Here is a 15,165-nt window from a genome sequence, read left to right as displayed (position 1 = left end):
AGGTAAAACAAACATTAAATTGATCTAAAACCCTGTAATTGTGAACTGGTATCCATTTACAATTTCTAACACTGGAGCAAATAACTACAAGCTGTATAGCCACAGAAAATCTGTCAAAAATTACTAAATTTTGCAAAATGTGTAGTAAAGTAAGAAAGTGTAGCTAATTTCTATTCACTGTTTATAACAGGTGAATTAGTCCTTTGAAATTATTTTGTACAGTGTTTAAAAGGGATTTAATCTATTAGGCTCTCCAGTTTTTAGACTATACAGACATTATGCTCATTATTACATTATTGTTGGTATTTCAGTTCATTTTCTGATATTCAGTAGGGACCCCTTTTTTGTTTCAGGACTAGCTTTAGCTTGATAAAAACACATGCTGTCTCAAAGTACTGTTTTCTTCATTATTTGTCTTTATGATCTTAATGTTAGAGTTCATCTCTCTTATAATGTATATAATTGATCTTTAAGATCTTGAAATCCATTTGATCTTTTAATTTTTAAAACTTCTTAATAATGGTTGGTAGGTATTTTAATATTTAGTTTAAAATTACTTTATGGTCTTGGATTGTCCAGAGAGTTTTCTTGTGTTCCTTTTTCAGCTCAACCGAAGTTTTGAAGAAGCAAGTCAATTTTACTGCAGAGAAGTGATAAGCATAGCCAGAGGAGAACCTTTAATAATGCTTCCTCGTCATGAGCACTTCTTTCCTCAAGGAAGGGTAGTACACAGAAAATGGTAACCTATAGTATAAGCATGTAAGGGTGAAATCAGAAAGGCCAAGCACAAAGTTAGGTTCGACCAGCAAAGAACATTAAAAACAATCAAAGAAGTCACTCTTGAAATACATCAGCAGTAAGAGGAACACCAAGGTGCCAGCTGGTCAGCTACTTAATGGAGAGGGAAAGCCATCCCTAAAAATGTCGACTATAATCAGATAATTAACAGAATTGGTACCAGCGACAAAAGGCTACTATCTCAGCCTTGAATAGGTTAGAGAGCACTTGTATAAGTGATACATTTGAAAATTATGTGGGCATAATGGCCTTTATTGCATAGCACTTGAAGGGGTGGCTGATTCAGTCACAGGGCCGTCAGGAGCTATCTTCCAGAACTCATGAAAATGGGTGAAGCCAGGAAGACTGGGGAAGGATGAACATAATAACCACCTAGATTTCAAAAGAGGAGGAGAAAAGGGAATTAGTATCATCAGCTTCATTTCACTCTCTAGAAAAATGTTAGCACAAGTTAATGGTTTATAAGGACTCAGAGATAAAAAGTAAACCAGCTATGGTCAACATGAATTTGTCAAGAAGGTGGGTCAACCCAGTCTTAATTCTTTCCATGACAGAGTAACAGGCACCGTGGACTGAGGAGCAGTAGATCTCACATCTCCATTTCACTAAAGCTTTTAGCACTACCGTGACATTTTCATAAGTAAAACAGCAAAATATGGTCTAGACAAAACTGTTACCCAGTTAGTCAAAAGTGGGTGGGAAACCATTCTCACACAGTCGTAGCAGCAACCATAGCAGAGTCAGTTCTGGCACAGCTCCAGTTCCTTCCAGCATTTTAGTTAATGAGATGGGTGATGGGACAACGAGTTCTGAGTGGGAGGCTGGTCTCGATGACCTACTGAGGGCCCTTCCAACAGGAATTATCCTGTGATACTGTGGTCCTGTTTTTCTAAATTTGCAGATGATACCTACCTGGGAAATACTGTTAGCTTGTTGCCAGATAAGATTGGAATTTCAGATGATCTGGACAACTTCAAGCTATGTTTAAAAGCTTAGGATAGCACTAAGCACTGACAAATAGAATATTCTACACTTAGAAATAATTAATTATTCAAATACAGGATGGGGAAGAAGAAGCTGGAAGCATTTTTATGGGAAAGGATGCAGAGGTTACTGGGACCAACCTGAACCCAAGTTAAACAGGCCACGGACAAACCAAACACTGTTCTGGGACACAGGAGCACAATTTTAGCCTCCAAGGCATGCAAACCAGTCTTACTGCTCCACTTGGCCTCAGCTAAGATAACACATTCACTTTCTCCTGGGAACTGAACAGCAAAAAGGATTTGAACTAACTGGAGAAAGTCCACAGAAGATCAATGAAAACGATAAGGGGTTGGAAAACATGACCTGTAAAGAAAGGCTGAGTATTAGGATTATTCAGCTTAAACAATGGAAAACCAAGAGAGACAAATTAACAGCCTAACTATCTAATAGACTGCTAGAAAGAGGAAAGAAGGAAGTTATTTTCAGTGTCTGTGAAGTGTAGATAAGACTGAATGGGCTTAAACAGCAGCAGGGAAGATTTGGGTTAAACATTAAGATAAGCTCTCTAATTGTAAGAATGGTGAAGCACTGAAAGAAACCCTGTCCCTGACTGGGTACCTACCTTGCAGGGCAGGTGAGGCACACCGCCCTCAGCAGCTGTCTGAGCCTACTGGGCAACAGCAGGGACAAGTTGACCTTCAGATTTCTGGCAATTGTATTTTTCAGATTCTATAATTTATGAATAAAATCATCCTTCTTTTTGCAGCACCAGAAATACCCTAATATTTAATCCTGACTTAAGTGTACCTCATAGCCTGCTTTCCTAATGCCTTACTCTCCTTCAGTAGTCCTTAAATACAACTTTTGTTTTTAACCACGTCACAATCATCAGATGCCAGAGAGAAGAACCCCTTGTGACTGACGCCTCACATGTATTTCTTTCTATTCCTCCCAAGTGTTTCATTTTCTCCCTAAGTCTCTATAAATTCTTTTTTATTAAATATTCAAGCACCATTGGCACTGGTGTACATATCATTCCTCTTTACTGTCACCTACACTCTTCATAAAGATCTTGATATTATTTCCCTGAAAATTTAGAACATGCAGAATGCAGAAGGTCTGTTCCTCAGGTCCAGCAATACTCTACAATGTCCCTTGAATCACATGGCTATTTTCACTGTCTTTTCATTTTATTTTAAAGGAGCCAAAAAGACAAATGCAGATTTTCCCCACCCAGATTAATTCATTCTAGGTAGCATGACATACCTAACTAAAATAAGTGACACAATGTATTTCTAGATTACTTTTTGAACTGTCCTATACAGCGACGAACATAAATCAGACTTGCCTGGCAATGCAAGCAAGGACTTTTAGAATCAGAAAACTAAAGTAAGGCTCTGGAATTCGTATTTTAGGAAACCAAAACAGAGACCCTTAATTTGAAAAATGCTCAGCATACACTAACTTTTAAATTTCTAACCAGAAATATTTTAAAATACCTTCAAACAGCCATTTTTAAGGAACTAGCCATCAGGTCTTGTAACTTTATACTATGAACTAGCTCTGAGTCTGTTTTTCCTTAAATATTTCTCTCCCAATTTAGACCTACAAAAGATGTTCTTAATATTTGCAATTCTGTACAGATACTGAACTTTTAAAACAATTGGCAGGATCACTTGTTCCAAAAACATAACTAAACTTCTTTTTCACTAGTCTTATGCTGACTGTTTCCTTATCCATGCCTCTTTTCAGTGACAGACTATCTGTGTTGGCTGTGTTTTCCTAATACTCTGAGGACATTTATTTGGACTTGTTGAACAGTAAATGCTCATTTCTGGATGGAACCCGAGACTATGGTCTATTCCGGCTGCTATGGATCAGCTCCTGCTCACATTCATTAAAAAATCTGAGGCTTGGACTTTTCCACTCAATAACCTAAAGGAAGACAAGGGATGTATGTTAGGATTATTGCATTTTCACAGTTTTATTCTTTTCCCCAAAGACTCCATACCATTCTGCACAGTGCCTAAGTAAATGAGCGAAGGGTGAGGCAGTACATACAAGTCTCTCCACGATCGCCCACATTTGCTCCTTTAAAAGCCAGAAATGCACACAGCAATAGCAAAGATTCTGCACAATGGATGTTGGGCTGAGAGTTCACAATCAGGGGGCATGAAAAAGTGATTTGCAGGATGGATCTGAGCAGTTGGGAAAGAATCAGAAGCAAATAAGATGCTTGACAGCAAGGCCCAATTTTTTTTTTTTTTCCAAAAAGGTGTATCTCCTTTATCTTAATATCAACAGTCATTTATTTACTCCACATAGCATGATTTCTTGTTAACAGAAGTCAATTATCCAATATATTCAGCTTACTTTCAGATTTGTTTTTTCTGTGTGGGCTCTTAAACTATTCCCTGCCCTGGTGGTACATGCATGAGGATGCTCAGAGATATTGGAAGAAAGCTCTTGGCTTTTCATTGGAAAGATACGGAGATAAGACTCTGAAGGCTGAACTAAGCTCTACAAGACCAGGACAAAGGACACAGAACAGAAGGGGTTTAGAAAGGTGACCTGTACACAGAAATTCACATTTATCCAAGGTGTCATCAGCTTCCAAAAAGTACAATCCAGGCATTTTTTTCCCCCATGGATATGTGAAACAACTGTTGTTTTAATCACTGCTGGTGCATCAATAGGCACCTCCCAGGCTGAGAGCGTGAACTTACAGTACTTAAAAGTAAACGGCTGTCATTTAACTGAGATATAACAAACTCGTCTCATCAGTGCCTGCTATGTATTTGTAGAGTACCAGTGTCCAGATGTCTGAATTATCTCAACAAGTGTTGCTTTATTTCTACGTCTAGGTGAGTTTCCACAAAAACCAGCCATACTAATAATGTACTCTGTCTCCAGGCACGAGCAGGTATCAGTGCCTGTGCCTGCCTCCCTTCTTTATCATGGAAAGCTGTCTCCAAGGTGGTGGGGCTCAAAGGTATTGCTGTTTGGTGGTCCTTCAACCGCAAGCCACGTCATCCAACAAAGCCAGGCTTGACAACAGCACACCCTTTGCACACCAAGCAGTGATAATACCTTCATATTTATTTGTGAAGCGCCTCGGTACAAAGAGCTGCGTCGCTGTCTATCTTCATCCACGCAGCGGCAAGGGAAACAGCAGGAAAAAAACCCCACCCACCTGGGCTCTGGCCCGGGGAGGAATCTTTTCCAGTGCATTGGTACTTCACTTCCATAGACTGCACAACTCCGACAGTGCCAACTGCAGGAAAGGATGACGTGAGCTTCAGGGCATCATTTCTGTTGAAAGCCATGTCCCAGGACTTGGAGGGGGGCAGGGAGGATGGCTTGTTTTCACTGCAGCTAAAGCTCCACCCTGCAGAAAGACAAACCCTGTGCCTTCGTGGTTGGTTTTCTCCGCGCCATCTGCTTTTGCGGAGGGAGGGTCCGGCTGCAGGGAGCAGGGCAGCCTGCTGGCCCCCGCTGCTGTCTGCCGGCTGGGCTGACCTCAGGGACACGCACGGGCTCGATACCTGGAAGGTCCTTAGCAAACACCACAGAAAAGCTAAATACTTTTTAAGGTCGAATAAAAATGTGCAGAAATACTTTCCAGGTTTTAAAAAAGTAAAAAGAAGGAAAAGGACAAAAGTGAGTATTTGGCTAGTACGGATTTAACAAATTGATTCGCATGACATTGCTTAGATGAAAAATAAAAGAAAAAAAGGCAGTTACTGTCAGAAGCAGAGCTGATCCCTGATTTGGCACAGCCCCATGCCAAAACAAATATCTAAGCAGAACTAAATAAGTTAAATAATCTGCATGACAGTACTAGCTGAGGGAGTTTGTCAGATGGGTATTGGATATGAAAAAAACATCACTGGATTATAAACTACATAGGTTGGTACTGTCTTCTTTCTGGATTTGGACAGATTTTAGCAGAAGGCTGCTGCTAACAAGACCCTCAGATGGTACCACATCTGAAATAATAATGACAGGAGGCTGGACAAAAGATGGTGTTTAGGATGCACTGTTCTGGTACTTCAGAGCAGGGCTATGAAAAAGCTTTTTGTTGCCCACCCTCTAACACTTGCACCCTAACCACCAGTACTCAAAGCTCTCTTTGCAGAGTAACATGATGAAAACTTTTTTTATTTTTTTTTATTTTTTTTAATATAATGGCTACTGAATTTCCATTTCAGGAAGGCCTTCTAGACTTCAAAAGATAAGTGGTTTGAGGAATATAACTTGGACTGGCTGCCTTTCATGCACCATGGATGTTTAATTTCCTTTGCTATGGGGATGAGAAGTAACAGAGGTGTATGCCTGGATTGCTGCTGCTGTTGTTAAGCACGTTCTGGGCAGGGTTGCAGATGGAGGCCAAGTACTAAAATACACCCAGCATTAACTACCCAAAGCAATATAATCACTTTCATCCACAAACTATTCTACTTACAACAACTTAATATACAACACCTAGTTTTATTTTACTAGTATAAGATGATTAATACTTGAGTTACATCAGAAGTCATTCAAACTATGTCTTACATCATTGTAATTGAAAAATCTTTTACAAAGGACTGATTTTTCTCTCACATTTCTATGTCATCAACCTGTACATACAATGGATGTGCACAAGCAGGATCTCCTGCCTAAGGCACTGAACATAAAATAAATAAACAAATGACAAATATTATTTTATCTCTTTATTTTTTTTTTCAGAATATTTTAATATTGAAGCCCAAGTTGTTATTTTCAAGGAACAGGGGAGGGGAAAAGGAAAGGGAGAAGAGAGAATTTATGAAGACAAATTATTTTATTTAATTTATGGTTTTGTGAATGGTCATTTCTGTAGGCAACAAAAGGTTGTTTTCTTAAAAAAAAATTAAAACAAACAGCACCATTAAAGAAAGCATGATCCCTGAATTCTAAACAAAACACTGTCTCGAAACAAAAAAATTGCTAAAATGCTTGTTTCACCGAGTCACCTCTGGCAGGGTAACAAAGCAAAGCATAACAGCATTAAACCGTAGCAATCCTGCTGAAACCAACTACACCCCCTTCTGAAGATTCAGAGAACCACTTTCCGAGCTTGTTCTGTGGGAATAATATTTTCTTTGGTAGAGGACTGAAGGAGGGTATTTACTTCACTGAATGCGGATAGAAAAAATATCTATGCACATTAGGGATCTCCCCAATAAATCTGTATTTCTCATGCATGGCAGGTATGAGTGGATTTCACATTGCTGTTATACTGCAGGAGTAATACTGCCCTATAAAGGCATAGAATGGCTAATGTCAAACAGATGTAAACATTCAGAATACTGACAAAAAAAAATACATACACACAAAAAACCCTGTACTGAAAATGTGAATCGAGTTAAGTTTCTGTAAAGCAGAAAAAATATTTTACAGCAGTACAAGAGAATTATGGCAACAAAGTAAAGCACTTTTCTTGTAACATTCATGAACAGTACAAATACAACAAAGTTATTCTACGGACTAAATTATTCTTTAACTATCAAATATAGTACAAAGCGAAATATTATGTGCTATAAAAGAAGCAGCTCCTTAAATTAGACTAAAAAATGCTTTTTTTCTTTTTGTTGGTTTTACAGTGACAAAGCATGATGACCGAAGACAACAGGATTTCATAGATTCAGAAACATTTAGCTACACAGGTCCATGATAAATCCACTGAATATTTTGTTGCTTTCCCCCCAGTGTTCTGCAGAGCCACAGAAGATGAACCGCTGTGCTGCTGCCAGGAGACTGCAGAAGTCATTCAGTGTTCAGAGCAGGGCCGTTCATGTGTGTCAGCTAAAATGATCGATTTCGGTGACACTTCTCAGCTCATCTTGAGTGTTTATCCTGGTACTTCACCACACCTTGGAGAAACTGCTAAACCAGAGGCTACAATAACGATTCTGAAATTGTGCGTGTGTTTATAAGGGGAAGGGGGTGCAGCATAAGGTAATTTTACTTCAGAAGTTGCATTATAAAGCACCATATGCACCAGCTTAAAAACTGTGCAAGGAATTGCAGGGCCCTGAAAAACCATCTGCACGTTCTGTAGCTTACCCTGACAACATGCACCACCCTCAAGAAGAAAGTCTATAGTACAGAGAATATACCTTTTGCTTTATGGCTCAACCTTTATTTTTGTCTTTTAAATGCTATTTCATGTACTCGACCTCAGCAGATAAATAAAATGCAAACAGGGAGCATCCAGTTCACCATTTCTTAATTATTTTCTTTTAAAGATTATTTCAAAGGGAGTTTCTGCTTGGAAAATTAGTTGAGAACAGAAACACACAAACACACACACTGCAAATGCCCTAACGTTATCTGCATATCTCACAGGTATGCAATTAAAACAATAAAGAGGGAGGAAAGAAAAAAGCGTGTTTCTCCCTCTCACCCAAAAGTGCTGCTCCAGGGGTAGGAGTGGGGGAACAATTTTGGACGTTTAAAAAAAAAAGGTAAATTATACATGCTGGACATTGGGACACATACATACGTACACGCAAACACAGAGCAGTGTGTTCTTAAGCAATTCTTTCACCACTTTTCAGTGCATAAACTATTAACACCCCACGGTGCAAACTGCATGGTCATTAGAAAACACAATGACACTGGGCCTGAAACCTGGACAATCAAACAAAAAAAGTAATTCAAAATTAACGTCTAAACGTGACTGTGTTCTTATTGAAGACCAAGGGTCACTCTCCCCCAAGCATCTGTGTGATACCAGAATCCAAGTAAGGTTTTCGGTCACACTAGGATTCAGTCAGGCTCCTATATCACCGCAGTTGCTTTTGAGTATTTTAATACCCTAAAACTATAATCTGTAACAACACTTCACGACTGTTGCTAACTAATTGGTCAAATTTATTCCTGGTGCAACTCCAATGACTCAAGAATGAAAAGAGTGGAACGGCACTATGGAAGAGTTTGGTCAGTTGTGTAATATAACATAGCACCATCCAGTCTAATGCCATTTTAAATAACATTTTATCACGACCTCACACATGCAAGTTGCAATCCTGATACAAAAATGACAATATGACATGAATGAGTTACCTACCACATTAGTCACACTCTTATCCTTCGAACAAAGTAAAACTATTTTGTGGCCGGAATTTATTTCTGTATTATGTCAGTCAATACAAGAAGTATTTTAAGATGCAAGTACAAACAAATATTGACTTATGTGCTGTGGACAGGAAAACCTGAGCTAGAAATAAGGATTCCCAGCAGGCTTATATAAACATAGGTTATTAGAAGTCTAAGACTGGTTGCTTTCTTTATTTTAAATAGAAGTATCCTACCTCTACCCAGGATAAATACAATGCAATACAATTCCGATACAAAGGCTCCTCAAATATGAATTTGATACGCATTAACCGACTACACTCATGCTTACTCGTGAGTATTTTTCAGTCACTGTTTTGCCAGCAGCTGGCGTAGCACTGGATGCTAATTTTCATGTAGTTACTCCTAGGTTTTTGCTTGGCTGGCTTATTTTCCTACCAGAAGACTTGAAAAGTGCTGAGAAGCCGTTTCTTAACTCACATGTCATATTAAGGAGCACTTTTGTATAGAAAAAATATATTATTGTATCAGCAACAAATTTGTTAGTGTAATTATAAATGGCCTTTGTACCACACAGTGTCAAAAATAATATTGATATGTTGCTAATTACAATAAAAGAGAACATCAAGGTGCACCATAGAGCTTCCTATGACAGGAATGTATGTTGTAGATATTCCAGCTCACTTTTAAGACAATAAATGGCGTTTATCATGTTTGTGAAAATGGTCCCACAAGAAAATAAATGTGGTTCCTCCATTCAGTAGAACCTCATTAATATGCACCCATGTCAGGGAGATCAACTACAGCTTATGAATAAGTATTCAAACAACGATCATATAAAAAGAGTATAGTGTAAAATGTAGCATAGTTTTTGTTTCCTAAATGTAGTTCTATCATTCACATTAGTATTTCAGAAAGCAACAGTAAATGCATCAGGAAATCCAAGCAGTATTACATCTTGCACATTCTTACTACGTTGCTCTCTGAAAATTGTGGAAGGAAAATAATTTTCTTGACCAGACTGTAAGGTCTTTGGATTAGTGAGGTTCTACTGTAATGGTAAAAATAACATTTCTCTCTGATGCTGACATTTGGGCAGACCAAACCACATATTGGCAGATGGATGACTTGCACTCCACATTTTGTGTTCTTGAAGTGGGAATAAAAAAACTCAAGGTATTTTCATCTCCCCAGCAACTGCATGTGCTTTATCCCTTTATAATACTTTCCTTTTAGGTGAATAGGGCCCCAAAATTATTGTTTTTCTTCTCTGCTGTTATGGTGGCTAGCACATCTGGAATGCAGCTATAGTCCTGAACGTAAATACAGTACTGGATAAATACTGAAGGTTACTTTAAAGATGCAGTATCCCTTTTAAAACTGCCTTTTTGATTCCAATTTCTAAAAGGTAGAGTAAGGGGTCTGAATCCCCTTGAGAAAAAAAAAGTTAGTGTTGTAAGTAATTCTAAGAATTACTTTAAATGGCAAAACTCTGAGATTTTTTTTAAATAGAGTAACTCATGTAAGAGGAAAAACAACTGATTATCTAATATTTAACTGATACACAATTAGAATCTTTCCTTATTCATTCATCACAAGAGCGCATCATTTTTTGGCCACAGAAAGGCTAAAACATCCAGAACCTATTACATAAGTCTGACCCTATAAATATATATATATGTGTGTGTGTATATATATATATATATTTGGGACTGACAAACCAAGTGGACAGATTAGAGAGACAAATGCAAATAAAGAATATTTGAGTGGGAAACAGGAAGAGAAAACAGGTTTTTAAGCCCCAGTAGAGAAGTTACTTTCTCCAGACCCTACTGAAGCCAATGTGATTCCAGTTTTGGTCCCACTAACCCATCGCATATACAATTTTTTCTCAAGGAATCAACAAGAAGAGATGATGAGTAAGATTTGAGTTCCATAGTCCCTGGCAGGCATATAAGGAAACTCCTCTAACAATTGAAATTCCTCTTTTTTTTTTTTTTTTTTTGGTAGGTGAGGTGACTATATTTTAGCCCTAGATAGTGAAAGTCAATTGAAGAAAACAATCCTATCAGCAGAAAAACTGCAAACTGACTTCGGAGCTACGATGGCCAATACCCCACACCTTGCCACTACCCCACTCAAAACAGTCACTATTCAGTGTGTTATTCATTCTGCATAGTTACTCCACTTCTTGCAGAGTTATTCTTCCACTGATCTTTAACCTGCAGCTTGTATCAACTATCAAAAAGTGGAGAAAAAAATGTGCTGCACTTTGTGCAAATAAATAGAAGCTACGAATGACATGCATTGATGCCTTTTTTTTTTTTTTTAGCACAGTAAAAGAGCTCATAGAAGCTTCAGTAACAAGGCTATCTTTTTGTTTTAAACTACTTCTACAGGTTTCCGCTTCTTCCCAGAAAATGGCACTCAGGCAGGAATAACTAAATTCTGAAAGCACACTTGGAAGAAAAAAAAAAACGATTAAAAAAAAATAAATCAATCAACTAATTGCAAACCATTAGTGGCCTAAACTGTTCCAATTTCTCTGTTCCTTTGTCCTGCGCTCCCACGCTGATAAGGGATACTGCATCTTTGATTCAGTTCCTATCGTACAACCAGACAAGCTACACACAGTTTGGAAGGCCCTATGCAGTCATCATGACAGAAGGCTCCGCAGCCTTTGCACACGATCATGGCTTTCAGCCTGCAAGAGCATTTCAGTTCCAGTTCGTCGGCATTGCTACTGTCAGCAAATTTCTGAACCGGGATCTGCGCATTCTGGTTAGACAGGCCTGTGGCAGTGTTTGAGCCACTTCCTAAAATCCCAATCGATTTCTCAATTGCAGATGCTGCCCTTTTGAAGCTTGTGCTACCGAAGTGTATTGTTGGATAATTTCCACAGAGCTGCTGCTGCTGCTGTGGGTGCTGCGTCTGTATTTTCTGAGCAGCAAGTTGGGTAAAAGGCTTCTGTGGCTCAGAAAGTAAATAGGAAGAGAAATCTGCATTTTTTAATGCAAACGCTTTTAACTGTTCTTTCACTTCGTTCTGATCATAGGAAGTTTGTTTCATGCCCAGTTCGCAGCTGCTGCTTAAACCTTCCTCAAAAGAAATAGGTTCAGATTTTATATTGCTACAGATGCTTGCTGGCTGAGGCCAACTAAGTCTTTTAGTGGTTTCCATAGTAACTGTCGGTTGTTTTTGATCAGAGGGGACTTCGGCATTTGGGTGAGGAGGGGGAGGAGGTGGCAGGGGTGGAGGGGGAGGAGGGGGATGCACTAGTGTTTTGCTCTGCAGAGTTTGAGAGGCACTGGCAATGTCATCACCTTCCTTAATTTGAATATTAGGGGAAAACACACTTCCTAGCCTCAGCTGGTGAGCTGCTGTAGAAATATTCACATCGCCCAAGCCCTTCTGTTCCAGGTGTCTGCTAAAAGCAAATGCGTTGCAGCCAGGTGGGCCTTTTGAAGTAGTTTGCAACAAAGCTGCCGTAGGAATGGGGCCTCTTGCAGCCATGGACATTTGGTAAAAATGCTGTCTATGTGAGGTACTAGCTTCTGCGTGAAAGCTGCCATTTTTATCAATGTGAAATAAGCTCTGCTGGAAACTGCATGAAGGCAACGGCCTCTTCTGCTGCTTGATCTCTGGGCTGTGAGCAATTCGGCTCTGAATGGCATGTTTGTTCAGCCACTCCTGCTTAAATGGCTGACCATGCCCTAGCTGATTCATGCTGGAACTAATTACACAAGGAGCCGCTTTAACATCTGTGTCCATTGACACCTTCCCAGGCTCACATTTAATTTGAGCATGTTCCCCTACAGTCCTGGCCATCCTCTTTTTTGGATGGTTTTCACGCTTTCTGATTTGTAGCGGGGCTACGCTGCCTGCTGTAAATCCTTTACCATCTGGATTAGGAGAGTTGGAAGGATGTTCAACAATATTTCTCTCGGACACTACTGTTTTACATACTGAGGTAGTTTGCAAAGGCAAGGGAAGCCTGTTAATTTCTAGTTTGGCTCCTGATCTGGGCTGCGGCAGTACTTTCTCTAAAGGCAGGTTGCCTTGCAGTAACTGTGTCACTAAAGGATTGTTGGCCTCCACTGACGACAAGCGACAGCTAGAGCCCCCGGCACCGGTAACTCTCTTTAGGGTTTCTGTTGTCAGGGACAGGGTGTCTTCCATAGAGTCCACAATGGATGTCTTGGAGGTCTGCGGCGGCTGCGCGCTCGTGGCTATTTCTGCAGTCTGGGCAGGCATTTCAGGTCCTGTAAAATCCTCGGTGTCCATCGTGAAGCACTTGTCAGACTCATTCGTTTCCGATTTAACAGGAACAGCAATGCTCGTCAGAAGACTCCTGGATTGCAGTTCTGACATTTGCGTGTAACTGGAAGGTTCAGTTTTGACATTTTTTAAGCAGTTTTGCTCTGCGTATTCCTTATGCTTACCGGAGTTAAGATGGCTGACCACCGGCTGGTCTGTACTCATTGCCTCTTCATCATGCCAACAAATTCTATTGTTAGTGCTATACTGACTGGCACAGGCAGCATCTGCTTCATTTTTAAATGCTGAAGGACCTCTTAATTGCTCAGCAAAACCTTGGCTGGGAGTAACCACCTCAATTAATTTATCTTGAGGAGCAAGAGGCACTTCTCGAAGGCTTGAACAACCTGCCTGCAAGTTCTTGCTGTCTTGCTTTGCTGTAATGGTGATAAAGCTGGAACTGTGCTCAAGGCTTTCATTAGAGACCACTTCAGGCCTGCTTATGACAGACACCTGAGGACAGGCTATACTTTGTAAGGCAGCTTCTGTCCTTACAGGTCTGCTCTGCAGGTCAATGCTGTTCTCTGCATTTTCAATAGAAGAAGAAAGTGACAGACTGGAATTCAGATTTGTAGTGTGGTCAACAATGACTTTGCAAGGTATAGACCTATTCATGGCAGTTTGTGTAAAGCTCACTGGCTGAGGTTTACCAGAGAGATCCATTCGGTTTCGTGCTCCAGAGCTTTTTTCTAAGAGATCAGCATTTAATTTAGTAGCATTATCGTAAGAGCTTATTGTCACCATGTTACCAGTAAACATTGAAATGGGTGGCCTTGCAACAGCATCTGCTACTGCAAGGGCCTCACTGCAACTTAAAGCTGATCTAACGGTAGTGTGAATGGAGACAGTGCTTTGCTCTTTACACCCAGTTATGGCTATCTTATCAGAAGAAAATCTGTTGGTAGTCCCCACTGGGGGAATCAGTACAGAACTACCAGAGAGATGATTTGGCAAATTATTTGCAATAGATGAAGCTGGCACAGTGGCATAATGACTGGAGACTGTGTTATTCGCATTGCTACTTGGTATCGGCAACCTTTTGTCATCGATGGCGTTTGATAAGACTGTATTGTCTATGGAGACTGGTACATTAGTGTTATCAATACATTTTGGTCCAACAGTTATGCATGGAGTATCAGCCCCTTGGATGGTTTTCAGCATATTTATATTACAAGCTGAAACTGCTGTGTTTGCACTGTCAACAGACATTAAAACAGAGGATTTATCAACAGAACTTGCAAAAGAAAGTTCTTTAATTGCTCCAGACATAGCAGTGCTGCAAACAGACACAGAGACTGAACTTTTATTATAAAGCACTGGCACACTGTTACTTTCAGTAGAGGTAGATGAAATAATTTTCTCACACAATTGTGGCATAGGTATATTTTCATCAGAACTGTGCACCGATATCTCAGTAGCAGTTTCTGGTAATATAGCTGTGTTAAGTGACTGCTGCAATAAAGTGGTAGTCTCACGGTGATGAGCAGACTTGTTGCTAGGGGACCTGCAGTTAGGATTAACTATGATGACACCAGTGGAACCTTCAATCTTTGTGTCAGTAGAAGTTGGAATCTCCAGAGATGAGGTACTTTCCTTTGAGCTGAACTGCGACTTTGATTCTTTATTAGTCTGGAGTAAATGAGCTCTGGCTTGATGCTTTGCAAATAGCTTGGCCTTTGTTTGTTCCTTGATGTGTGCCAGCGTTCTTGTCTTCCCACCTTCGCATGGGGTCCCCATTGCTCCAGAGACTATGCTTGCAGCTGCTGCCACGGCTGCTGCAGCTGCAGCTTCTCTTTGGGCTCTTGCTTGCTGAGCTCTTGCTTTGATATCTGCAAGAGTTCTAGCCCCAGTGTTTCTCCCACTGCTGACCGATGTACTTGGGGAAACTCGAGGTTCTGGTTTAGAAACAGGTTGGCTCTTGATGATAAAAGGTGGTCCAATTTTTGAAAGCTGAATCTA

The 15,165-nt window shown here is 40.0% G+C and overlaps 1 protein-coding gene across 3 annotated transcripts in view; it reads right to left on the bottom strand.

Annotated features, from left to right (window-relative positions):
- Nucleotides 1-10,769: 10,769 nt before the first annotated feature.
- Nucleotides 10,770-15,165, bottom strand: part of ASXL3 (ASXL transcriptional regulator 3) — a 72,939-nt gene continuing 68,543 nt past the window's right edge. For all 3 annotated transcript variants that reach the window (XM_075023224.1, XM_075023225.1, XM_075023226.1), the window contains one exon: nucleotides 10,770-15,162. In XM_075023224.1, coding sequence (XP_074879325.1) covers nucleotides 11,494-15,162 — 3,669 coding nt within the window. In that variant the 3' untranslated portion in view covers nucleotides 10,770-11,493. The remainder of the gene's footprint in view (nucleotides 15,163-15,165) is intronic.

This window comes from Buteo buteo, chromosome 3 (assembly GCF_964188355.1).
Source record: "Buteo buteo chromosome 3, bButBut1.hap1.1, whole genome shotgun sequence".
Classification (NCBI taxonomy): domain Eukaryota; kingdom Metazoa; phylum Chordata; class Aves; order Accipitriformes; family Accipitridae; genus Buteo; species Buteo buteo.
The sequence above is the reverse complement of the archived record's forward strand: the minus strand, read 5'-3'. Positions and strand labels throughout refer to the sequence as shown.